We start from the raw sequence: 26,764 nt of genomic DNA on the forward strand, positions 1-26,764 counted from the left end.
TTTATGAAGTGTTACTTTCAGAAAACATGCTGACATCTGTACTCTGTGCTATTATTTTAAGTGTTTACACTTGTAGATAAGGGGTACAGTTAGAATTGTAGTCCAGTCTCCACTAAGTCAACTGTGATTTTGTTTAAATGTATTTGACTTGTATATGCCCTTTAGAAAGATCTGGCTCATATTTTTTACAAGTGGAAGCAGATGTAGTGTGTGAAGACTACACTCTAGTGTTGGTGTGAAGCTACTGCACAATGACCATTAACTCGCTCTCCAAGGCTGCGTTGACACAGGCATCCCATTTCTGAACTTTTTCCACTAATTGGTCTTTTGGCCAATTAGATCAAATTTTTTTCCCCAAAAAATCGGAAATAGTCTGTGTGTGTAAACACAGTCTAATACTACTTTCAACGCATACAATCATTATAATCAACCAAGGTGGTACCTCCTTGAATCGATCCATTTAATTAAAAAAAAAAAGATATTTCCAGGACCATGCATAGCCTAGTATTTTTGTGTTATTTTGCAGTGATAAAGAACTACAAAAACTTTCTTTGGAGTGATAACATTTTGTTTTTTATGAGGATAATTCTTGCTCAAATGCCAATGGACTGAAAATGTAATCCATGAATATATGACACAAAATATTGTAATGACCTGACTAGATCATAAAGGAACAATTGTCCAGACAGAGGATTGAGTTTACGAATTGACGGTTTATTAACCCAACTTTACACAGGCTACTGTTTGGCCGTAGCCCACGCCAAATAAGTGAAAGATAACCACAAGCCAACCGTGACCTTCTCTTGTGAAGGCCAGACATAAGAGAGAGAACAAAGGCTAAACCTGGTCTTAACTTCCAATGCTCCATCCCCCCTCCACGCCACTCCGCCAACCGCCAGGATGCCCGGCATCAAAACATACCAGGCATTCCCGTGAATGGCAGATAGCAGGTTGATTGGCATGTCGAACCCCGCGAACACTGGGTACTGGTCAGTACAACACAACCACCTACTAGCCTAACACATAACACACAGCTGTCTGTGCGGGTCGCTACACAGCCCCCCCACCACAAAGTCCCTCGTCCCAGAGGGAACAAACAAAGTCTCTGAAGCGACCCAGAGGTCCCCTTTGCCTGCGTGGCCGTGATGGTCGCAGAGTGCCCCTCTGGGAACCAGGGGATGAAGGCAGGGATATGGGGGACAAGGAAGCGGGAACGGGTAATACAGTCCGTGGCTCTTGGGAACCACGCGGTGACACAGGGAGGGAGACAGGGGGAGTGGGCTGTCTGGAGCCTTGTCTGCGGCACCTGGGGGTGGGTGCCTGGAGAATGTCATTGCCAGAGAGGGGAATTGTGGGGGTCCCTGGGGTTTGGGGAGAAGAGGCCCCTCTGTATGGGGCTAACCTGTCCCGGTGCAGTGTCACCTTTCTCTCCCTGGGAGGAAGCTGTACCCGGTAAACAACCTCCCCTACCCTCTCCAGGACACTGCAGGGTCCCACCCAGTGACTGTCCAACATGGGGCATCTGCCTTTTTTCCTTAGGGGGCTGTAGACCCAGACCAGCTCCCCAGCCACAAAGTGCCTTCCCTGGGTGTGCACGTCATAGTTCCTCTTCTGCCTCACAGCCGCTCTCTGGCGAAGGTGTGGGCTGTCTCCAGGCGGTCCTGGAGTCTCCGGGCATACTCTGGCCCCGGGGGAACATGAGGGCTATCCAGGGGCCGACCAAACGCCATCTCCGCAGGGGTGCGGATCTCTCTACCCAGCATGAGGAGGGCAGGCGTGCAGGAGGAGGAGTCTTGGACAGCGGAGCGGCATGCCATGAGGACCATAGGCAGGTGCTTGTCCCAGTCACGCTGTTGTTTGGCAGAGACGATGGCCAACTGCTGTCCAAGAGTTTTGTTGAAGCGCTCCACAAGGCCATCACTTTGAGGATGGAGAGGAGTAGTGCGGGTCTTGTGCATACCCAGCCTCTCACACATGGTGGCGAACACACGGGACTCAAAGTTTCTGCCTTGGTCGCTGTGGATGGACTCTGCAGCTCCAAACCTGCTGAACATCCCCGCTGTCAGGGCGTCGACAATGGTCTCTGCCTCCTGGTCAGGCAGAGCATAAGCCTCGGGCCATTTTGTGAAATAGTCCATGGCCGTGAGCACCCAGCAGTTTCCACTGTCTGTGGTGGGGAACGGCCCAACTAGATCCACTCCCACCCTCTCCATGGGAGCCCCCACTGGGAACTGTTGGAGCTCAGCATGAGAGCGGCCTGGGGGGCCCTTTCTCGCTGTGCAGTTGTCACAGGGGTGGCAAAAGTCTTCCACATCCCTCTTGTGCTGCCCCCAGTAAAAGCCCTGACGGAGGCGGTGCAGTGTTTTTGTGACCCCAAAGTGTCCAGTCCCCACCTCCCCATGAGTACTCTGGAGCACAGCCTCCCGCAGTGCTTTTGGGACCACCACCTGCCACCTCTCCTCTCCCGTAGCTGACTCCTTCCATGCCCGCTGCAGCACGCCATCAGCCAGCCGCAGTCGCTCAAACTTTGACTACAACCCTTTGGTCGCGAGTGAGAGCGCTGTCACCTCTTCCCATGGTGGCCTCACCTGCGCCTCTACCCACTGTAGCACTGGCTGTAGGTCTGTGTCCCGTCCCTGATGCTGCCCCCATTCAGCTACGTCGACAGTCTGCAGCTCAGAGCAGACAGGCCCGCTCGCCCGACACACTGTGGCACAGACCCCCTCCTCTGCACACAGTTCTCTCTCCCGTCCCTCTCTCTGTTCACAGTGGCTGCAGCCGTCTGCAGTACAGGGCCGACGGGACATGGCGTCGGCGTTGGAGTGGCGTGCCCCTGCCCTGTACACCACCGTGAAGTCATACGGCTGAAGCTCCTCCAACCTGCGTGCCACCTGCCCCTCTGGCTCTCTGAAAGACATGAGCCACTGGAGAGCAAAGTGGTCGGTCCTTACAGTAAAGGGCAGGCCACCCAGGTAGTACTTGCAGTGTTTGACGGAAGCCACAACAGCCAAGAGCTCCCGCCGGGTGACACCGTAGCGGCGCTCATGTTTGTCAAATGTTTTGCTGAAGTACGCCACCACTCTCTCCCCCTCTGGCCCCACCTGGGCCAGCACCTCACCCATGCCCACATTGCTCGCATCTGTGTCCAGGATAAAGGGCAAGGTGAGGTCAGGGGGGGCGAGCACGAGGGCCTCGATCAGTGCACGTTTGAGGGTGTTGAACGCCTCCTCACACTCCACTGTCCAAGTGAAAGCCTTGTCCTTCGGCAGCAGGCGGTTCAGGGGAGCAGCAACGCTTGAGAAGCCCAGTACAAACCTCCTGTAGTACGAGGCCAGGCCCAGGAAGCTCTTCAGCTGACGCTGGTTGGTGGGGGTGGGCCAGTCTTTGACAGCCCCTACCTTGTCCTCCATGGTGCTGATCCCCTCCTTCCCCACTCGGTGGCTCATGAAGTGGCACTTCTCGGGGTGGAGCTTCAGACCTGCGGCAGCCACCCTCTCCAGCACACGCCGTAGCGCCCCCAGGGCTGACTGGATGGAGCTGCCATGGGCCAGGATGTCATCGAGGTATACCAGACACTGCTGTCGGGGGATGCCATCCAGCACCCTGTCCATCAAACGCTCAAAAGTAGCTGGAGCGTTGCACAGGCCAAAGCACAAGACCTTGAACTGCCAGTGTCCTCTGTTAGTGGAGAACGCAGTTTTTGCTCTGGTCTCTGGGGAGAGGGGCACCTGCCAGTAGCCACTGCAGAGGTTTAGTGAGGAGAACCAGGAGGACCCCCTAACCAGGTCCAGCGACTCATCGATACGTGGTATGGGATATGAGTCCTTCCTGGTTACCTCATTCAGCCGCCTGTAGTCCGCACAGAACCTCAGCTTGCCCCCCTTCTTCGGAACCATGACGACTGGCGCCGCCCAGGGGCTGTCTGAGGGCTCAATGAAGTCTGCTCGCTGCATCTCCAACACAGCCTTGTCTGCCACCTCCTGGCATGCCAGCGGGATACGGCGGGGACGCATCTTGATGGGTCGAGCATCACCTGTGTCGATCTCATGCTGCACCAGATGAGTCTGACCCTCTTCCTCACTCAGCGCAAAGCTGTCTCTGAATTCAAACAGCAACTGCCACAACCGTTCCTGCTGCTCGGGGTCAAGACCAACACAGTTCCTCCCCCATATCTCCCTCACTGCAGACAGTGTCCTCTCCTCTCCCATCTGGGGTAGCTGGGCTGGGGGGGTGTGGCCCGGGCTCACAGAGGGCTGTGTCGTGGAGGTGGCTGGGGGAATGTAACACACCGCCGTTGGTGATAGGGGTGCTGGGGAAAAATCACCCACAGATGTGGGTGAGGGGGGGCAGCCATGAGTCTCTGCTGCTTTAACTGTTGGAGTAAAGGGTTTGTTGGGTTGAGTGAATGTGACATTAGGGGGGGCCATGGTGACTTCCGGCCCTCCCTGGAAGCTCAGTGTGCCCCTATTTAGGTCTAACTGGCAGCCTGTGCTCCTAAGAAAGTTCAACCCCAGGATACAAGGGTCCTGCACAGAGCTAGAGCTAGTTCCTTGCCGTCCACATCACCAACAAACTAACATGGTCCAAGCACACCAAGACAGTCACGTCAAAACCTATTTCCCCTGAGGAGACTGAAAATATTTGGCATGGATCCTCAGATCCTCAAAAGGTTTTACAGCTGCACCATCGAGAGCATCCTGACGGGTTGCATCACTGCCTGGTATGGCAACTGCTCGGCCTCCAACCGCAAGGCACTACAGAGGGTAGTGCGTACGGCCCAGTACATCAAGGGGGGCCAAGCTTCTTGCCATCCAGGACATCTATACCAGGTTGTGTCAGAGGAAGGCCCTAAAAATTGTCAAAGACTCCAGCCACCCTAGTCATAGACTGTTCTTTCTGCTACCGCACGGCAAGCGGTACCGGAGGGCCAATTCTAGGTCCAAGAGACTTCTAAACAGCTTCTGCCCCCAAGCCATAAGACTCCTGAACATCTAATCAAATGGCTACCCAGACTATTTGCATTGTAGGTTAAGGGCTTGTAAGTAAGCATTTCACTGTAACGTCTACCTACACCTGTTGTATTCGGCGCATGGACAAATAACGTTTGATTTGATTTATACATACTAGGCAGATAAAGTGTACTCGCCACTAGGTGGCAGTAATAGTGTATTTTCTCCCGAAAACTGCTTTCGATATTTAGCTATGCAATTTGCATTAGTGAAAGGTCAAAAGACAAATCCGTAGCTAGCTGCCAAGATCTTGCGAAGGAAATATGGATGGAAATACAGACTTTTCTGGCGTTTCAGATGAATGCACGGCAGAATACATTCTCAGTAATGTGGCAGAAGTAGTGGAGAGAATTTTGACGTTTGTACCAACCAAATCCCTGCTCCAAATTGCGTGGTAAGTGACTAGCTAACGTTAGCTAGCTAGCTAGATTAGCCACGGTCCGTGCTATCGGGGAACCTTGGGACGCCCCCCCCCCCCCCCCCCCCGTAAGGGTAGGGTTTCGGGGTGTAGGGATGTCCCAAGGATTCCGGATAACACTGACCGATTAGCCACAGTCAGCTAGCTAGCTAACGTTAGCAAGCAAGCACAGTGTTTTATCAACAATGGCAATGCACGTTCCAAGTTCTAAACAGGACTGGAACTGAATATAAGTAGCTAACTAGCAATCTACACTAAATGTCTGTTAGCTGTATACGTTTTGCTTGCAAAAAAGGCGTGCAGCATACGTTAGCTAGCATACGTTAGCTAGCTAGCTAACAGGTATCACAACAGTATTTGAGTAATAATCTTGTATTACAGATGAGTTTTTGACAGCTAAATTAGCTAGCTAAGAAATTATTGGAATCTAGCTAACGTTAGCTAGTTATCCCCAGACTGGTCGTAGGGATCATGTTTTTTAAACAACTTCCTTGTCATGCCAGGATGAGAGTGAGAGCTAACGACGACTGTCTTCCTTATTGTGCAGTGTTTGCAGGCTGTGGATGAACTGTGCACGGAGAGTACTGAGGGTCCAGCAGAAGTTGACGTGGGTGTCTGCCTCAGGACCGTCCAACTATGACGGCCATGCTCTCTGCCACAGCCTGGCTGAAGAAGTGGAAGTCAGTTTGACTACTGAAAATACACAAGAAATTACAACAGGGTCTCTTTCAGGAGAACCTTCATTAATTGTTGATAGAAGTGTCATGAATAGAGCTGACATGATTGCATGCCAGAGAGTAGTATCTCGTGAACAGACTACATAAACATAAATGGTACCGTAGATCTGTCTTTATACTATGAGCTCCGATTGATAACGAGCAGAAGTAGTTCCAGTTTTTCGTCACTGGTTTTATATTTGGACAAATCTAGAATTCGCAGGTGTTACTATCTTTCCTTATTTTGGAAGGGGAGGGGACATCTGGCCCATACATTTGCCCATAACTTGCAAAGAGTGGATCTCCTCAATCCGGTTCCACTCCTCGTTCTAGCATTTCTTCTACTAACATGTACAGACCCAGAACTTAATCGAGCATCTGACCAATTACGCAAGACTTTAGTTCTGGGTTAACTGAGCTTAGCCAGAGGCATGCTTGTTAGACATTATGCATATCTTTCTGTATGCTGTTGCAACAGTCCTACAAGTAGGCTAGTAGAACACAGTAAAGTTATAGCCTGGCACCTACAGTGGAAGACTGACATTTTTGAAAACTGTAGAAACACCTCTCTCTTAATGTTTGCAGAATGTTTACCTGCTGCCCAAAACAGTCTTGGTTATGGTGGACAGCGAGACCTTCAGTGGACAAGACTCTTGCTACAAGCAGAAAAAGGGTAAGATGTAACATGTACTACATTTACTACTCTGTAGTAAAGCACACTAATAATCCTGGGCCGAGAAGTAAAAAGTACTGTGGCCTCTTATCTACTAGCAAACTTCCATTTAGTTTGTTACTAAACACGTGTTAAGTTATTAAAAGTTGTAGGCTAAGTTGTGAAACCTGCTGCTTATATTAGAGACCCTGTCAGTAACAATCTAAATGTAAGGCATGTTCTAACCTGTATCCCCTCTTGCAGCACGTAAGAGCCACCACAGTTCAGACTCAGTGGAGGAACTGAACAGGCTGTTCCCCAATGGATGTGACATCATGGCCATCGCCACTCCTGGTGTTGTTTGTAAGACCCACATATTTCCCTTCCTAATGACCAGAACACTGTGGTAACTATTTTGTGTGTTGTAATACACTGCTCAAAAAAATAAAGGGAACACTTAAACAACACAATGTAACTCCAAGTCAATCACACTTCTGTGAAATCAAACTGTCCACTTAGGAAGCAACACTGATTGACAATACATTTCACATGCTGTTGTGCAAATGGAATAGACAAAAGGTGGAAATTATAGGCAATTAGTAAGACACCCCCAAAAAAGGAATGGTTCTGCAGGTGATGACCACAGACCACTTCTCAGTTCCTATGCTTCCTGACTGATGTTTTGGTCACTTTTGAATGCTGGCGGTGCTTTCACTCTAGTGGTAGCATGAGACGGAGTCTACAACCCACACAAGTGGCTCAGGTAGTGCAGTTAATCCAGGATGGCACATCAATGCGAGCTGTGGCAAAAAGGTTTGCTGTGTCTGTCAGCGTAGTGTCCAGAGCATGGAGGCGCTACCAGGAGACAGGCCAGTACATCAGGAGACGTGGAGGAGGCCGTAGGAGGGCAACAACCCAGCAGCAGGACCGCTAACTCCGCCTTTGTGCAAGGAGGTGCACTGCCAGCGCCCTGCAAAATGACCTCCAGCAGGCCACAAATGTGCATGTGTCAGCATATGGTCTCACAAGGGGTCTGAGGATCTCATCTCGGTACCTAATGGCAGTCAGGCTACCTCTGGCGAGCACATGGAGGGCTGTGCGGCCCCACAAAGAAATGCCACCCCACACCATGACTGACCCACCGCCAAACCGGTCATGCTGGAGGATGTTGCAGGCAGCAGAACGTTCTCCACGGCGTCTCCAGACTCTGTCACGTCTGTCACATGTGCTCAGTGTGAACCTGCTTTCATCTGTGAAGAGCACAGGGCGCCAGTGGCGAATTTGCCAATCTTGGTGTTCTCTGGCAAATGCCAAACGTCCTGCACGGTGTTGGGCTGTAAGCACAACCCCCAACTGTGGATGTCAGGCCCTCATACCACCCTCATGGAGTCTGTTTCTGACCGTTTGAGCAGACACATGCACATTTGTGGCCTGCTGGAGGTCATTTTGCAGGGCTCTGGCAGTGCACCTCCTTGCACAAAGGCGGAGGTAGCGGTCCTGCTGCTGGGTTGTTGCCCTCCTACGGCCTCCTCCACGTCTCCTGATGTACTGGCCTGTCTCCTGGTAGCGCCTCCATGCTCTGGACACTACGCTGACAGACACAGCAAACCTTTTTGCCACAGCTCGCATTGATGTGCCATCCTGGATGAGCTGCACTACCTGAGCCACTTGTGTGGGTTGTAGACTCCGTCTCATGCTACCACTAGAGTGAAAGCACCGCCAGCATTCAAAAGTGACCAAAACATCAGTCAGGAAGCATAGGAACTGAGAAGTGGTCTGTGGTCACCACCTGCATAACCATTCCTTTTTTGGGGGTGTCTTACTAATTGCCTATAATTTCCACCTTTTGTCTATTCCATTTGCATAACAGCATGTGAAATTTATTGTCAATCAGTGTTGCTTCCTAAGTGGACAGTTTGATTTCACAGAAGTGTGATTGACTTGGAGTTACATTGTGTTGTTTAAGTGTTCCCTTTATTTTTTTGAGCAGTGTATGTTATAACACAAAATTTCCCTACAACACTAACTAACCACTGATAGCTAGCTCTTGTGCCATAATTCATGACACAGGCTGCTGCCAGTGCATGACATTCAGGTCCTTTCCTCTTTGATGCGTGTTGTGCATTCTCATCTACCAGAGTTTTTGAATGTTAACCAGCTCACTTAAGCATATCACAGAGGAATGGGTCACCTGTCAACAGGGGAGGGTCCACATTAATCTCCCCCTGCCTTATTAGCATAGGGTGCTCTACTTTGGAGCTGGGAAGAGAAGCATGGCGACTAGATATGTCGATAGATAGCCTACTATTCCAGGACTGACAACAGGGCCTGTGCTCTGTATTACTCTATATAATCACTAAGCTGGAGAGAAGTGACACTCCATCAACCAAGTATGCAGATAGTGTCTTTGCTCGTGAACTGAAAATCTGGCTAGGTAATATTGATTTGTTATGTGTTATGTCACATAGATTGGGTGCTTAGAGAAGCAGAGAAGTGGAACGCCATGCAATAGGTTAAATGCAATTACTGTTAGCTAGCTAGCTACTTTAAATGTACATCATGCAGGTGATACATTTACCAATATAAGGAAAAGGACATTGGTTGACAGTATGATTTGTCCTTTTGCCTTTTCCCACAGTAACCCTGAAGAAGGCATTTGCCAAAATGTACTTTAAAAAAAAGCAAACTTCAAATGTCCTCCCAAGAGTTGCTGCTGAGTCTCTTTTCATCTTCCCCCACAGTAACTCCCAGTGGCTCCCACTCGGGTCCACCGAAGGAGTTCCAAGAAGGAGAAGCTGGCTACGCTATCATGTTCCCTAGGATGGAGGGAGTGGACATCCGCCCCTTTCACTTCTGCAAACGCACCATTTCAGAGTCACACCTGGAGGAAGCAGGTTGGTGTGACCGACTGGGAGTTGAAGTTATGATGACCAGTTCAGAAATATACCTTTCTCCGCTCTCCCACATAGGGGTACCACAGTCAACCATTAAGGTCAACCATTATGGTCAGTGCAGGTCTTGTTCTAGCCCAATACAAACCCTGCAGTGTAAAGTTGATACTAGGATTAGTATATGAGTGTGAGTGATAAATACCAATATTTACAGAAAAGAGATGGCAACAAACATTTCTACAGTATGCTAAACACATCCTTGGCTCTAGCCAACCGTCCACCATATGATTCCATCTCTGACCCCTCTCTGTTGTCGTCCTGTCCCCTCAGGGCTGGTGAATAACCCTGATCTGCGTGTGGTGCTGCTCTTTGGCTATGAAGCCTACAAACCCGGAGCAGCCCGCTTCCTTAACCAGGTCCTGGAGCCTTTGGCACGCAGCAAGGCTCTCATCGCTGGGGGCCATGTGGAGAATGTCTTCTCCCCTGAAAGAGTTTGGTGAGTACCTGAGTGATCTGTAACATGTACTGTTCTTTTCAATGCTGAGAAAGGTCAGGAGTTCTCAAACAGGGGTCTGGGGTCTTATTTATTGCAACCTCCTAGTAATCTACCAAGCGGCAAAACATATTTTTTTTTAAGGTAGTGGGGGTCCTCAGCTGGAGGCTTATCATATTCAGAGGGCCTTGACATGAAAAGTTTGGGAATCCCTACTCTTACTATGCAGCTGTGACTTTGTTTTTGCCTGTCCCGCCGCCGTTCTCTGTAACTGTTGCTGGGGCTCGTGCGGTGGTGTAGGTCTGGCCCTGAGTGGTACCGGGGTTAGGGTTTAGCTTAAGAGTATTACTATACAGTTATGTGACAGTGGTCTGTCTTTCTCCATAGCTGTGGCCGGGGGTCGTACGGCGTGGTGGGTCTGGCTCTGAGCGGTCCAAGGATCCAGGGGGCCAGTGTTCTCCTGGAGCAGGACGTGAGCAACCCCAAGGCAGCCGAGGCCACCATACGGAGACTGAAAGCCGCCAACCTCCCAGAGAGGAACACCCTGGGCTTCATGTTTGCCTGCGTGGGCCGCGGACACAACTATTACAACAACCAACGTAACGTGGAGGCTGACACCTTCCGCAAGGTGTTCCCCAACATCCCACTGTTTGGGTTCTTTGGTAACGGGGAGATCGGGTGTGATCGTATCGTGAAGGAGGACTATACTCTGTGTGACACGGATACGGACAGTCTGCAGCATGGATACACCACTGTTATGACCCTAGTTCACCTTGGCTGAGTGGTTGATGGTCATATTTACATTCAAACTATAGTTTGTTTTGTTCACTTCAGGTTCCTATTGATTAGGTACGAAACGGAAGAAAACCAGAAGAAGCAGAGAGGTACTATCTTAACTGGTCCAATAAGAAACACCCGTTTTACATTGCAAAATGTTTTGAAACGGTGTGCCCTAATGAATACAACCCTGGTGTCTAGTTCAGAAGACTGTCTGTGCACGTAACAATCAGGATCAACAACATTTTGGTTGTGGAATCTTAACTCTCAGCCATGGTGGTATGTGATGCTGTTTGAAGTGGATTACAACATGTAGATGTCTTTCTTTTTGTTGTGTTCAACTTGTCCCAATGTAAAGTTTTAACTTTGTCCATTTTGGGGGGAAATGCAATGTTTAATCTGCTGCAAGAGAGGCAAATACTTACTTGATCATGCATTGATCAGTTTGAAACTTGAATAGGAAATATTGCTGATATGTTAATGAGTTTAACAAGGTGCTGATGGGAATCAGAGAAGAAAATACTGTCCATTCATCTCAGTCCTCTGTTACAAAATAATACAGTGGACTTCCCCATGTAAAACACATATATATTATCCTGAATTACTCACCAAATGTAATGCACATATTCAAAACATATAACTGAAACTAAGTAATAATCTTAACCAGATGGTTTCTTACACCTTATAGTGAAAAGTTACTGACACTTGATGTCCAATTAATGATGTTATTATTAATTAATATAAATACTTGTTGAGATTACCGATCAGGCACTTTTTAGTTAAGATAAGGAAAGTAACATGTTTTGAACCTTTGAGAAAAATTCAGGTTGTCTTGATTTCAATGTTTTCTCCTGTATGTGCATTGACACATGCCCCTCTTTTAGTGTTAGATATGGAGAAACCCTTTTTGAAATGCAATTAAATCAAGGCCTATTCCTACTACCTTTTATAAGACTATTTCACACACTGGGAAATTCCACAATAACAGAGTGAGGTTGAGACTGATTTTTCACTTGAAATTTTATGTCAAACAGAAAGCAATGATTGCAAAGTTAAACAAACCATACAACTCTATGCATAAGGATGACTTTTATAAAGACATTTACTTGAAGAACAGTGAACAGTGGGGCGGCAGGTAGGCTAGTGGTTAGTGCGTTGGGCCAGTAACCAAAAGGTTGCTAGATCGAATCCCCGAGCTGACAAGGTAAAAATCTGTCGTTCTTACCCTGAACAAGGCAGTTAACCCACTGTTCCTAGGCCGTCATTGTAAATAAGAATTTGTTCTTAATTGATGTGCCTAGTTAAATAAAAAAAGATGCAAAGTTTGGTAACAAAATGAGGGTTTGTGCTGTCATTCTGTTATTGTGGAATTGCCTCACTAGCTTCTATTTACGCAAATGGATTCCATGGTTTAGACAAAATCTCTCTGTTGTGTCGTTCTTCATACTATCTTGTAAGGTCATATTTGTTGCTTCAGTGGAACTGATCGTTTTAAAATGTGTGTTATTATTGTACGTGTTCCACTCCCAAACAGGGTATTATATGTGTGATAAACATACCATGAACAAACAGTTTTGTAGTTTGGATTCTGTATAATATTCTGCTTCATTCATTGAATTTACGAACATTATTATAATTCTGAAGACATTCCTGATGACAGTATTTGTTTTGTTTATGAAGGTATGAGGTATGAGAAATGTTTAGGAAGTTCAAAACAGTTCTTTGGAGATGAATGTGCAATTTTACCAACCTTTGACTAAATGGTTTTGATTGCTTCTGTTTTTTATTTAGAATAAGCTATTTTAAGGTATAACTTTTCAGTATAGTATACAAGTTATTCTCCTGATACTCTTTAATGGGGGAAATGTAAGATCACTTCATAGTTTTCTGTGACGTAACTTTTCCCAAATAATACTGTACACTCAACAGAGGTTTTCATCTGGATAACAAACTTTTTTCTATAGCAGACATATTTTAGGAACATGCATCTTTGTCACCTTATACACTTTCATTATGTTCATTAGACAACACACCTAATGATAACACACAACCATTCTGTGTAGAGCTAATGGGATTATTTTAAAATGGTTCTTTAAATAGTTTTTTATGGCTTTAATATGATGAGCAAAATGTTTAAGGTTCCAAGCACTTTTCAACTATGTGTGCCAAATATGTTTGATTTTATTTGAAATTCAATAAATGACTGCCATTGAAATGTCTCCTCACTCTCTGGCTTTCTCTATCTCTAACTCCTGCACAAGAGTCACAACGTGGACTTCAGGTTTAGGTATCCTGATTTATCATAATGGAGAAAAAATGTGCATCTATTTAATTTCAGAACACCTTCCAATATCATATTCTACAACCAATGTACTTATATTAACAATTAAATGAAAGAATAACAGAATAGTAAAACCTGCAATTTATATATATGTTTTCTTATATAACAGGCCTAATTGTTCAGAATTGCTCTATCATAGACTACAATTATTTCATATCGACCATTTCCCGAAAGCCTAACCTTGACAAGCAGGCGTGTTTGATATAAGGCTGCGAAGACGCTATGAGATTGATTGATGTGCGCTCTAACCATCGACTGGCTATTCCTGGTGAATGACAAACTGTTAAACCAATTGGTAGAAAGATCATTTATATTCCCATAGTATCTTCAATTTACGAAACGATAAAAAACGTAAAGCCTATGGACATGGAGAAAGGCAGCTCGGGCATAAAGCTATAGGGCTACAAATGAAGTGAGGTGACTGTACCTCAGTTTTCATTCGGTTATCAGGATTTGGAACTAGAATCCACAGAGAGCAAACATGTGAGTCGTGACCGAAGCAAGCAATGACAATGTTAGAGCTTCGATACTGCCACTATTCGGCATGAAAATAAACGGCAATGTTTTTGACGTTGTTTCGCGGGGATTATGCTACTATTCTCGGGTTTGAAGGGAGAGAGCCAGGCATCACAGCGTGGCACTAGAGAAGCCGGAGGTTAATCACGTTTTCAGCACCTAGACAGCTCCTTGTGGAAGAGGACGTCTATATTCGGCAGCAAGGAGTCCCTTCTGCGATCGCGGGGGAAGCCCTCAACCCTCACTAGCAAATTTGGAGCGGTGTAGCCAACAACACACACAACGTTCTGACCTTTCTTCCTCCACTCTCCAATGATGCTGTTAGCTGGTTATTTGGTGGTCAGTCAGGGACATTTAATATAATCTTGCTGAACGACGATGGTGCTTGCATTTCGGCTCCAGTCTTTTCGTTTTGCACAGGATTCTAAGCAGCAGCAGCGGCAGGGGTGCTTGTCCAATGTAAAAGTGCTAAGGAAGGGAGCAGCCTACACATCGCCACGAGCTTGTAGCACGCGCCTCACTCACGCTGATCATCACAGAGGGAGACATTATCACGAGCACGCGGCCAACGGGAGGCTCGATTAGATTGTCAACAATGTAAATCAAGACAGGTAGGAAGGTTCCTCTTTGGTTCAACTGAATAATAGATTAGTTGTACATTGCCGGGGCACTCCCTTGGTGTAGCCTACAACCGGGACCACCCCCGCTTTACGCACTAGGCTACTATAGTCTCTCGAGTCTCTGCTTCTATATTCAGGTACTACAGCGACTAAGTATAGTCCTAACGTGGATTAATGCTTGGCTTAGTCCGTTTCAATGACAATTTCCAGTAGGGTTACATTATTATTAGTTCCCGAACAGGGAGACAAACATTTGCATGTCAAGCTACCTGTAAGTTTGGTTTTGACGTGGATATGGGGCTGAGTTGTGCTTTGAATTTTATGCAGTGCTACAGAAAAGCCTTGTAAAATGAAGTTAGTGTGAAGAAACCTCAGTTATGAAGTAAGTGGCCGTTAGCCTACTTTACTATTCAATGAACTGTGTGAGACCCAGGGCATGCTCCAAATGGCATACACAGGCTCACTTAAATGTAGTGCACTATATAGTAAGTAGATTAGAGGCGAGATGGATCTGAACTGATAGGCTCCTGTAGCTTATTAAGGTCATGCAGAGACCAGTGGACAGACCTCTACTTGATATGTTGTGCTGATCAGGCAAAGCACAGTCTATGAACTCTCACCATTCAAACACCATGGTCGAAAAAAGGCTATTGAAGAGGATTTGCTTAACATAACCCTTTATACAGGAGGTTGGGATGTGCTGACAACCTTCAGTTGTTGTAGTCTTTAGTAGAAGTCTCTCAATAGACCTTCTCACCAGCACCATCTGCAATGTAATGATGGGCAACACAGAATGATTTGACCTGTAATGTCTCTCACATCTTCTCCATTTGAACTATTGGTACTGTAGTGTATGTCTTGCGTTTAAAGTGTTATTGAATGACACATACCATACTCTCAGGGGATTGCCATAATAGTGTGTCACTGTCTGTCATCAGTCATATCTAAATAAAGACCAAGCACCTGGGTAGGTTTTCACTCATGCATGTCCTGTGTCAAGCGTAATGGATTTTCACAGCAGTAACTCAACAATGGACTCATTCTATGGTGAGAGCAGCTCTTCATGAGTATTATCCAGCAGACATGCAGGTGATGTGCTCTTACCATAGACATAGAATGAATCATCTTTTACTTTGAAGAATTGCTGTTGTAGGTTACTCTTCAAGCTACAATTATAGTTCTTCATTGTCTCAGTATCCCCATACTGTTTCTGGTGCCATTATACAATGTTTTACTGAACTCATAAACATCTTAGTGTAATACGGATGTAATATGGTTGTAGTACATGTCAGGTGTAATTGATATTTAATTTAATCCCCAGGTTCAACATGAGTCCAGCAGAGTCTATCTGGTGTGGTGAACTCAGGAGCTAAGAGAGGCATAGCCTGACTGAGAACTGAGTGAAGATCATAGCCTCCTCCTCTTCCTCTGTCCATCACCATCACCATCCACCAACATGGCTAACCCTCAGTAAGTATAGTACATTACACCACCCAGTGTGTATATCTCCTCTCTGTCCCCCCCAGAACATAACCTGTGCTCAGTAAGATATCTCTCCCCCCCAGAACATAACCTGTGCTCAGTAAGATCTCTCTCCCCCCCAGAACATGACCTGTGCTCAGTAAGATCTCTCTCCCCCCCAGAACATGACCTGTGCTCAGTAAGATCTTTCACCCCCCAGAACATGACCTGTGCTCAGTAAGATCTTTCACCCCCCAGAACATGACCTGTGCTCAGTAAGATCTTTCACCCCCCAGAACATGACCTGTGCTCAGTAAGATCTTTCACCCCCCAGAACATGACCTGTGCTCAGTAAGATCTCCCTCCCCAGAACATGACCTGTTCTCAGTAAGATATCTCTCCCCCAGAACATGACCTGTGCTCAGTAAGATCTCTCTCCCACAGAACATGACCTGTGCCCAGTAAGATCTCCCTCCCCAGAACATGACCTGTGCTCAGTAAGATCTCTCTCCCCCCCAGAACATGACCTGTGCTCAGTAAGATCTCTCTCCCATAGAACATGACCTGTGCCCAGTAAGATCTTTCACCCCCCAGAACATGACCTGTGCTCAGTAAGATCTCCCTCCCCAGAACATGACCTGTGCTCAGTAAGATCTTTCACCCACCCAGAACATGACCTGTCCTGAGTAAGATGTCTCCCCCCCAGAACACGATCTGTGCTCAGTAAGATGTTTCCCTCTTTACCAGACTTCTCTGATCTCCTCTCACCTCTTTTCCTGAATAATATATATGGTATTGTACTCACAGGCATTCACGCAAACACACAGACACACACACAGAGAAAGTGAGAGAGAGGGAGAGGGAGAGAGACAGAGAGAGGCTGAGCGAGAGGGAGAAAGAGAGAGGGAGAGAGAGAGAGGGAAAACGACAATGTCCCTGTTACAGACAGAGGCAGAGCTCAATGATATTGCTGAGGAGCACCTCATCGGTCAGCTCATTTGGAATTCTGCAGTCTAGCCACTCTTTCACAAATTCCTCTTACCTTGCCATTTTTTCTTGCTATCCTCAAGTCTTTTGATTGGTTGATTTATTGATGAGTGTGTGTGAGAGAGAATGTGTTTGTGTGTGAGAAAGAGAGAGAGCGATAAAGAGATAGAAACAAGATAGTTCAACATTTCCTTGCAGAAATATACCCGACTAATGAACAATTGCTTATGCAGTGATGATCTTCTTTGTGGTTACTCCCAGTTGCGTGATCAGTAGGGATGGTGAGAGGCCAGGACAGGTCTGGTCTAATGGAGATGTGTAGTGTAGGGCGAGAGGACCAAGGAGACTGAAGAGGAGGCTTAAGTCTTTAGGCCTGATCTTGACTGTGGCATCTATAGTTCCTTGAGCTTATTTAGTCTCACTTGACTTAATTATTAGTCTTCAGCAGGCTGTATGTAACTAGCCATGCTCATTATCAAACGTGTAATAAATTAATGGTTAATGAAAAGCCCTCCTTCACTGTTCTCTGTCCGTCAGTGTGACAGCCAGTCAGGGGAGTGGATTTATTCTGTGCCCTGTCGGTCCAATTCTATTCTGTCACTCTGCCTTGCTCAGTCAGTGGCGTAGGGCTGTAACCTATCTTTGGGCCCAGTTGTTTAAGATTCTGAAGGGTTGTCGTTGCAGGACAGCACCATTCATCTTTCTCTTCGTCGCTGTTGACCCTGTTGTTTATTCAATGCCAACAGGAGGGTGGGGAGGTTGGAGGGCTCTGCCTCTGTTGTTCAGCATGCTGAGGTTGACAAGCACATGGTGTCTGTCTGAGCAGGGTCATATTCCTGTGAGTCTTTTCCAAGCAGAACAGTAACACAGGGATGGATGGATGCTTGGGCCAGCTCATCTATTGGACCTCATCTATTACAGAAGATAATAAGGAATCTGTTAGGAAGTCTCCATTACATGCATCTAGGTTTAGTAGCCGGAAACAAATTGTTTTTGTTGTTGCTGTGAAGAGGGTGCTATTTCATGCTGTAGGTGATTTGCATCTTAGCAAATGTCTGGACTGAAACTGTACTTTATTTAATTCCTGATGATTTTCTGCCTAGAAAATCCTTTCTGGATGTCATATCGTTTAACATATTACAAATCAAGTCCACATCATAATACAGCCCATTCCCATTTCACTGATCACCTTTCTATGCAGACTCTTTAGCTTTGAGCCTCAGGTAACCTCAAACACACTGCAGTTCAGTGCGACTGTAAAGAGCCAAGACCTTTCCTCTGCTGACAGTACAGCACAGCAGCTCTCCAGGAGGGTCTCTCATCATCAGTGTGTCTCCCAGTCCTGGTATCTGTAAAGGTCAGATGAGACTGGTCACACTGTGCCTGTCTGAAACATGCCATGCCTACAGCTTCCTGAAACCAGACTCATTTATCATTATGGAGATTTCCTGCATAAAGTCAAGGCTGATGGAGTGTACCCATAGGCTACTGTAATATTAGGAAAGGCATCAAGACAAAGCCTAAGAGGAAGAAGAGGTGAAGGAAGGTTTAGGAAGCAGATTTGTGTGTCTTTGTGGATGGGTTGAATGGAGTGGAGTGAGCATGTACATGGGTTGTATGGAGTGGAGTGAGCATGTACATGGGTTGGATGGAGTGGAGTGAGCATGTACATGGGTTGAATGGAGTGGAGTGAGCATGTACATGGGTTGGATGGAGTGGAGTGAGCATGTACATGGGCTGGATGGAGTGGAGTGAGCATGTACATGGGTTGTATGGAGTGGAGTGAGCATGTACATGGGTTGGATGGAGTGGAGTGAGCATGTACATGGGTTGAATGGAGTGGAGTGAGCATGTACATGGGTTGGATGGAGTGGAGTGAGCATGTACATGGGCTGGATGGAGTGGAGTGAGCATGTACATGGGTTGAATGGAGTGGAGTGAGCATGTACATGGGTTGAATGGAGTGGAGTGAGCATGTACATGGGTTGAATGGAGTGAGCATGTACAGTGGGGAGAACAAGTATTTGATACACTGCCGATTTTGCAGGTTTTCCTACTTACAAAGCATGTAGTCTGTAATTTATATCACAGGTACACTTCAACTGTGAGAGATGGAATCGAAAACAAAAATCCAGAAAATCACATTGTATGATTTTTAAGTAATTAATTTGCATTTTATTGCATGACATAAGTATTTGATACATCAGAAAAGCAGAACTTAATATTTGGTACAGAAACCTTTGTTTGCAATTACAGAGATCATACGTTTCCTGTAGTTCTTGACCAGGTTTGCACACACTGCAGCAGGGATTTTGGCCCACTCCTCCATACAGAACTTCTCCAGATCTTTTAGGTTTCGGGGCTGTTGCTGGGCAATACGGACTTTCAGCTCCCTTCAAAGATTATCTATTGGGTTCAGGTCTGGAGACTGGCTAGGCCACTCCAGGACCTTGAGATGTCGTTGTCATGCTGGAAGACCCAGCAATGACCCATCTTCAATGCTCTTACTGAGTGAAGGAGGTTGTTGGCCAAGATCTCGCGATACATGGCCCCATCCATCCTCCCCTCAATACGGTGCAGTCGTCCTGTCCCCTTTGCAGAAAAGCATCCCCAAAGAATGATGTTTCCAACTCCATGCTTCACGGTTGGGATGGTGTTCTTGGGGTTGTACTCATGCTTCTTCTTCCTCCAAACACGGCGAGTGGAGTTTAGACCAAAAAGCTCTATTTTTGTCTCATCAGACCACATGACCTTCTCCCATTCCTCCTCTGGATCATCCAGATGGTCATTGGCAAACTTCAGACGGGCCTGGTCATGCGCTGGCTTGAGCAGGGGGACCTTGTGTGCGCTACAGGATTTTAATCCATGACGGCGTAGTGTGTTACTAATGGTTTTCTTTGAGACTGTGGTCCCAGCTCTCTTTAGGTCATTGACCAGGTCCTGCCGTGTAGTTCTGGGCTGATCCCTCATGATCATTGATGCCTCACGAGGTGAGATGTTGCATGGAGCTCCACACCGAGGGTGATTGACCGTCATCTTGAACTTCTTCCATTTTCTAATAATTGCGCCAACAGTTGTTGCCTTCTCACCAAGCTGCTTGCCTATTGTCCTGTAGCCCATCCCAGACTTGTGCAGGTCTACAATTTTATCCCTGATGTCCTTACACAGCTCTCTGGTGTTGGCCATTGTGGAGAGGTTGGAGTCTGTTTGATTGAGTGTGTGGACAGGTGTCTTTTATACAGGTAACGAGTTCAAACAGGTGCAGTTAATACAGGTAATAAGTGGAGAACAGGAGGGCTTCTTAAAGAAAAACTAACACGTCTGTGAGAGCTGGAATTCTTACTGGTTGGTAGGTGATCAAATACTTGTCATGCAATAAAATGCAAATTAATTACTTAAAAATCATACAATGTGATTTTCTGGATTTTTGTTTTAGATTCCGTCTCTCACTGTTGAAGTGTACCTATGATAAAAATTACAGACCTCTACATGCTTTGTAAGTAGGAAAACCTGCAAAATCGGCAGTGTATCAAATACTTGTTCTCCCCACTGTATATGGGTTGGATGGAGTGGAGTGAGCATGTACATGGGCTGGATGGAATACAGTGTGCATGTACATGGGTTGTATGGAGTGGAGTGAGCATGTACATGGGTTGTATGGAGTGGAGTGAGCATGTACATGGGTTGGATGGAGTGGAGTGTGCATGTACATGGGTTGGATGGAGTGGAGTGAGCATGTACATGGGTTGGATGGAGTGGAGTGAGCATGTACATGGGTTGGATGGAGTGGAGTGAGCATGTACATGGGTTGTATGGAGTGGAGTGAGCATGCACATGGGTTGTATGGAGTGGAGTGAGCATGCACATGGGTTGTATGGAGTGGAGTGAGCATGCACATGGGTTGGATGGAGTGGAGTGAGCATGCACATGGGTTGGATGGAGTGGAGTGAGCATGTACATGGTTTGTATGGAGTGGAGTGAGCATGTACATGGGTTGAATGGAGTGGAGTGAGATGTGCATCAAGTGTCTAGAGATGCTGTACACATGGAACACACTGTTAGATAAGGTGGAGCCTTGAACACTAACTCATACTGATGGCTAGCTTCTCCACTGTTCTCTGTAGCAGCTGGTGGTTTCAATCAGACAGCTGCTGCGTTTTACTTGGCCAGGTTGGGTGTGTTTAGCTCTGCAGGGCTTTCCACAACCTGAGTACTTTAAGGTGTGTTAATCACATACTGTAGCCTAGTCCAACCAACCCAAGTACACTAGAATATGGATTGGTGTTGCTTTTCTGGATTATGAAACCACGGAAGGTTGGTGGCACGTTAATTGGGGAGAACGGGCTTGTGGTAAGGGTTGGAGCGGAATCGGTGGAATGGTATCAAATACATCGAACACATGGTTTCCATATGTTTGATGCCATTCCATTTACGCCGTTCCATATATTATTATGAGCCGTCCTCCCCTCAGCAGCCTCCACTGTATGAAACACTGATGTGTCTGTCCAACTTACACAAACAACGGTACATTGCAAGTGGTGCGATGATCTTCTTTGTGGTTGCTCCCAGTTGCGTGACCTTCTGTATGGTCAGTGGACTGCCTTAAGCCAATTATGCAACATGAATAATGACCTTTTCGACCTGGCCCATAACACTTCTAATTCTATCATTTGGCTGAAGGGGCAGGCTGTGTGTATGTGTCCCAATGCCCCAAGGGAGACTCTTCTTGTCTTTCCCACTGAATAATACAGTGGGAAAGTGTATGTAGTGTATATAAAGTATGCTTCTGAGCTTTTCTGCTGTGGGACTTTGTAGTACACATATGTGATCCCTGTGGGAATTTAACTCACAATCTCTTACCAACTGAGATACACAAGACGACAGGAGTCTTGGGCCACTACTGTCCATGTACTTCCATTGGCAGCTAGCCACAGCACTGGGTCCCTGCTTTGCATGCAGTTGTGCTGGGATGAGATGATGAGGTGTGGGGCTCTGAACAGCTTGTGTCTGCCATGACTGATCAGATGGCTGTGTTGATCAGAAGGGGTGGTGAGAGGCCAGGACAGGTCTGGTCTAATGGAGACGTGTAGTGTAGGGCGAGATGACCAAGGACGCTGAAGAGGAGGCTTATGTCTTTAGGCTGAACTTGACTGTGGCATCTATAGTTCCTTGAGCTTACTTGGTCTCACTTATAGTCGAATAGTAGTATTTATTTTCTTTTTTCATTGTCTCATGTACACAAACCCACACTGGGAAACACTCAGGGTCACTATTATTTAGGCCTACTGTGTTCAAGTAGTGTTTTGATCCAAGACGAGATGCTCTATATCTGTCTATATTCTGTCTGTATATTTTCTCTGCTGCTGCCGGCACCATTCCAGGTATATGTAAATGTAATTGGTGAATAAAGGTGATATACTCTGATTTACTCCACACTCTGAAGGAAAAATAGTCACTACCTGAATAGTATTTCTTCCCAGAGGTCTCTGTGTACTTGGAAAAAGAAAAACAATGTTGGAGGGGAGCATATTAAGTAGGGATTAGTCATAACGCTGGCCTTCAAACATAGACCACATTAACATTTCAGATGGGGGTTCAGCTAGGGATGATGCGTGCCAGGCTCGTAAGAGAGAGAGAGCTTTCTCCACTGATTATGTGTACCATGTAACCTCTCTGTTTCACAAGACAGACACTGTTATCCGTCAGGCTTATCGTGAGAATTTCCTTAGAAATCCTTGTTAACTGCTTTAACTATTTCTTATGTGAATGTGTGTCAGAAGAACACACCTGGATATGCTAGCATGCACAGTATGCGTGGGTGCAGCCTATGTGGGTTTAATTTGTGTATGTGCGTGTGTGTGTGTGCATGTGTGTCTATGTGTGCATGTGTGTGTGTGTGTATGTGTGTGTGTGTGTGTGTGTGTGTGTTCAGTGTGTTTGTGTTTGTTTGTTCGTGGACATGCAGTAGGAACCACTCCAGGTGTGGTCTGCTCCCAGTCCGTCGTGTCCGTCGTCCTTGTGAAGGTTAGTGAGTCACTGTAGAGATTAGATTGGTCCTGGGTGCCTCCGAGGCCACTGACTCCCCACAACACAAGCACTTTACTGCACACCCTGGTCCTAGTGATGGTGATGGGGCTGCCCTCCAACTGCACAGGTCAACCCTGATCCTATCAGCAGACCATTACTGTTGACTTATCTCTTAATACTTAGAATGGAACTACAAGATGGTTTTCTTTCATTATGTAGGAGGTCGATATTGTTTTACTTAGCCTTGAGGAGTTGGAAGTGAAGGTGGAGGTGGAGGAGAAGGTGGGGGAGGAGGAGGTGGAGGAGTAGAAGGAGGGGGAGGAGTAGGAGGAGTAGAAGGTGGGGGAGGAGGTGGAGGAGGATGAGGAGTAGTAGAAGGTGGGAGAGGAGGTGGGGGAGGAGGTGAAGGCGGATGAGGTGGAGGAGCAGGTGGAGGGGAAGGAGGAGGAGGGGGAGGATGAGATGAGGAGGAGGGGGTGCAGGAGGGGGAGGATGAGATGAGGAGGAGGAGGGGGAGGATGAGGAGGATGACTGAGCTAGAGTACAACTGGAGCACTGTCTGACCTTCTAAACCCAGACCCCACAGCCCTGTGAAGTCTCATAATTACACAACCTAAAGGCACAGCCCAGTGGAGCGCCTCACAGTACAGCCCAGTGGAGCGCCTCACAGTACAGCCCAGTGGAGCGCCTCACAGTACAGCCCAGTGGAGCGCCTCACAGTACAGCCCAGTGGAGCGCCTCACAGTACAGCCCAGTGGAGCGCCTCACAGTACAGCCCAGTGGAGCGCCTCACAGTACAGCCCAGTGGAGCGCCTCACAGTACAGCCCAGTGGAGCGCCTCACAGTACAGCCCAGTGGAGCGCCTCACAGTACAGCCCAGTGGAGCGCCTCACAGTACAGCCCAGTGGAGCGCCTCACAGTACAGCCCAGTGGAGCGCCTCACAGTACAGCCCAGTGGAGCGCCTCACAGTACAGCCCAGTGGAGCGCCTCACAGTACAGCCCAGTGGAGCGCCTCACAGTACAGCACAGTGGAGCGCCTCACAGTACAGCCCAGTGGAGCGCCTCACAGTACAGCCCAGTGGAGCGCCTCACAGTACAGCCCAGTGGAGCGCCTCACAGTACAGCCCAGTGGAGCGCCTCACAGTACAGCCCAGTGGAGCGCCTCACAGTACAGCCCAGTGGAGCGCCTCACAGTACAGCCCAGTGGAGCGCCTCACAGTACAGCCCAGTGGAGCGCCTCACAGTACAGCCCAGTGGAGCGCCTCACAGTACAGCCCAGTGGAGCGCCTCACAGTACAGCCCAGTGGAGCGCCTCACAGTACAGCCCAGTGGAGCGCCTCACAGTACAGCCCAGTGGAGCGCCTCACAGTACAGCCCAGTGGAGCGCCTCACAGTACAGCACAGTGGAGCGCCTCACAGTACAGCCCAGTGGAGCGCCTCACAGTACAGCCCAGTGGAGCGCCTCACAGTACAGCCCAGTGGAGCGCCTCACAGTACAGCCCAGTGGAGCGCCTCACAGTACAGCCCAGTGGAGCGCCTCACAGTACAGCCCAGTGGAGCGCCTCACAGTACAGCCCAGTGGAGCGCCTCACAGTACAGCCCAGTGGAGCGCCTCACAGTACAGCCCAGTGGAGCGCCTCACAGTACAGCCCAGTGGAGCGCCTCACAGTACAGCCCAGTGGAGCGCCTCACAGTACAGCCCAGTGGAGCGCCTCACAGTACAGCCCAGTGGAGCGCCTCACAGTACAGCCCAGTGGAGCGCCTCACAGTACAGCCCAGTGGAGCGCCTCACAGTACAGCCCAGTGGAGCGCCTCACAGTACAGCCCAGTGGAGCGCCTCACAGTACAGCCCAGTGGAGCGCCTCACAGTACAGCCCAGTGGAGCGCCTCACAGTACAGCCCAGTGGAGCGCCTCACAGTACAGCCCAGTGGAGCGCCTCACAGTACAGCCCAGTGGAGCGCCTCACAGTACAGCCCAGTGGAGCGCCTCACAGTACAGCCCAGTGGAGCGCCTCACAGTACAGCCCAGTGGAGCGCCTCACAGTACAGCCCAGTGGAGCGCCTCACAGTACAGCCCAGTGGAACGCCTCACAGTACAGCCCAGTGGAGCGCCTCACAGTACAGCCCAGTGGAGCGCCTCACAGTACAGCCCAGTGGAGCGCCTCACAGTACAGCCCAGTGGAGCGCCTCACAGTACAGCCCAGTGGAGCGCCTCACAGTACAGCACAGTGGAGCGCCTCACAGTACAGCCCAGTGGAGCGCCTCACAGTACAGCCCAGTGGAGCGCCTCACAGTACAGCCCAGTGGAGCGCCTCACAGTACAGCCCAGTGGAGCGCCTCACAGTACAGCCCAGTGGAGCGCCTCACAGTACAGCCCAGTGGAGCGCCTCACAGTACAGCCCAGTGGAGCGCCTCACAGTACAGCCCAGTGGAGCGCCTCACAGTACAGCCCAGTGGAGCGCCTCACAGTACAGCCCAGTGGAGCGCCTCACAGTACAGCCCAGTGGAGCGCCTCACAGTACAGCCCAGTGGAGCGCCTCACAGTACAGCCCAGTGGAGCGCCTCACAGTACAGCCCAGTGGAGCGCCTCACAGTACAGCCCAGTGGAGCGCCTCACAGTACAGCACAGTGGAGCGCCTCACAGTACAGCCCAGTGGAGCGCCTCACAGTACAGCCCAGTGGAGCGCCTCACAGTACAGCCCAGTGGAGCGCCTCACAGCGCCTCAGTACAGCACAGTGGAGCGTCTCACAGTACAGCCCAGTGGAGCGCCTCACAGCGCCTCAGTACAGCACAGTGGAGCGTCTAACAGTACAGCCCAGTGGAACGCATCACAGCGCCTCAGTACAGCACAGTGGAGATCAAATCTCTGAGAGAGAGAGAGAGAGAGAGAGAGAGAGAGAGAGAGAGAGAGAGAGAGAGAGTTCCTAACTTCACATTTGTAAGAGCTCCGATCCATTCATCTGACAATGGGAGGCTTGTGAGCGTTGAGGAGAGCAACGTCACAGCAGACATGATACATCCGCATCTGCTCTGGTCTAAAAATATGCACCACAGGGCACAACTGAGGCTTGTGGATGGGCTGTGTGATGCTGCTAGAGGCCTGGCCCACAATAGAAACTTCTGATATATTACAGTATGTATACATACTCTGGAGGTGCTGACAAAGCTGTATAGAGGTGTTTAACTATACTACAGAGGAGAATGAAACAACAGTATCAGATGTTGTGCTTTGTGCTCCCTCGGTGTGTGTTTGCAAAATCAGTTGACGTACACTCTTAGAAAAAAGGGTTCCAAAATGGTTCTTCGGCTGTCCCCATAGGAGAACCCCTTTTGTCTCCAGGTAGAACTCTTTTGGGTTCCATGTAGAACCCTCTGTGGAAAGGGTTCTACATGGAATTCAAAAGGGTTCTACCTGGAACCAAAAAGGATTCTTCAAGGGTTCTCCTATGGGGACAGCCAAATAACCCTTTTAGATTCTAGATAGCACCTTTTTTTCTAAGAGTGTAGGTACCGATTTAACGTCTAAGTTCAGTCTGCCTGTTTGATGAAATGCTAACACTTGGCAGGAGTGAGACAGAATAATGTTGTTATTTGTTCTATTGTGCGACAGGACAGAGCTTCTTCAATAACTTTCTGTGTTTGTATCATTTCAACTTTTGTTCCACCCCACAGAGGAAGTCATGCATATCAGACAATAATCCATGTCAAATAACTGGATATGCTCAGTTTGTTCCCTTTGTCATGGTGCTCTGGTACCCCCCTGCAGAAGAGGCTCAGCCTCTACCACTACTCAGGTCACTGTGTGTGTTTGAATCAGATATCATTGATGCAAGGTGTGCTGTTTATCGCCAATC

At 48.0% G+C, this 26,764-nt stretch overlaps 2 protein-coding genes across 4 annotated transcripts in view; both read left to right on the top strand.

The window, feature by feature from the left end:
- Positions 1-5,188: 5,188 nt before the first annotated feature.
- LOC129854490 (F-box only protein 22-like) lies at positions 5,189-13,175 on the top strand. The gene is made up of 7 exons (XM_055921581.1): positions 5,189-5,403; positions 5,975-6,107; positions 6,729-6,816; positions 7,060-7,158; positions 9,537-9,689; positions 10,017-10,182; positions 10,567-13,175. The coding sequence occupies exons 1-7, from the start codon at positions 5,273-5,275 to the stop codon at positions 10,958-10,960; spliced, it is 1,164 nt and encodes a 387-aa protein (XP_055777556.1). The 5' UTR covers positions 5,189-5,272; the 3' UTR covers positions 10,961-13,175.
- A 305-nt stretch (positions 13,176-13,480) lies between these two features.
- Positions 13,481-26,764, top strand: part of LOC129854491 (transmembrane protein 266-like) — a 59,340-nt gene continuing 46,056 nt past the window's right edge. The window contains exons 1-2 of one of the 3 annotated variants that reach the window (XM_055921582.1): positions 13,481-14,424; positions 15,755-15,903. In XM_055921582.1, the coding sequence (XP_055777557.1) occupies positions 15,890-15,903 (14 nt within the window). In that variant the 5' untranslated portion in view covers positions 13,481-14,424; positions 15,755-15,889. The remainder of the gene's footprint in view (positions 14,425-15,754; positions 15,904-26,764) is intronic. The other 2 variants (XM_055921583.1, XM_055921584.1) reach the window with 2 other exon arrangements.

Source organism: Salvelinus fontinalis, chromosome 4 (genome assembly GCF_029448725.1).
Source record: "Salvelinus fontinalis isolate EN_2023a chromosome 4, ASM2944872v1, whole genome shotgun sequence".
Lineage (NCBI taxonomy): Eukaryota > Metazoa > Chordata > Actinopteri > Salmoniformes > Salmonidae > Salvelinus > Salvelinus fontinalis.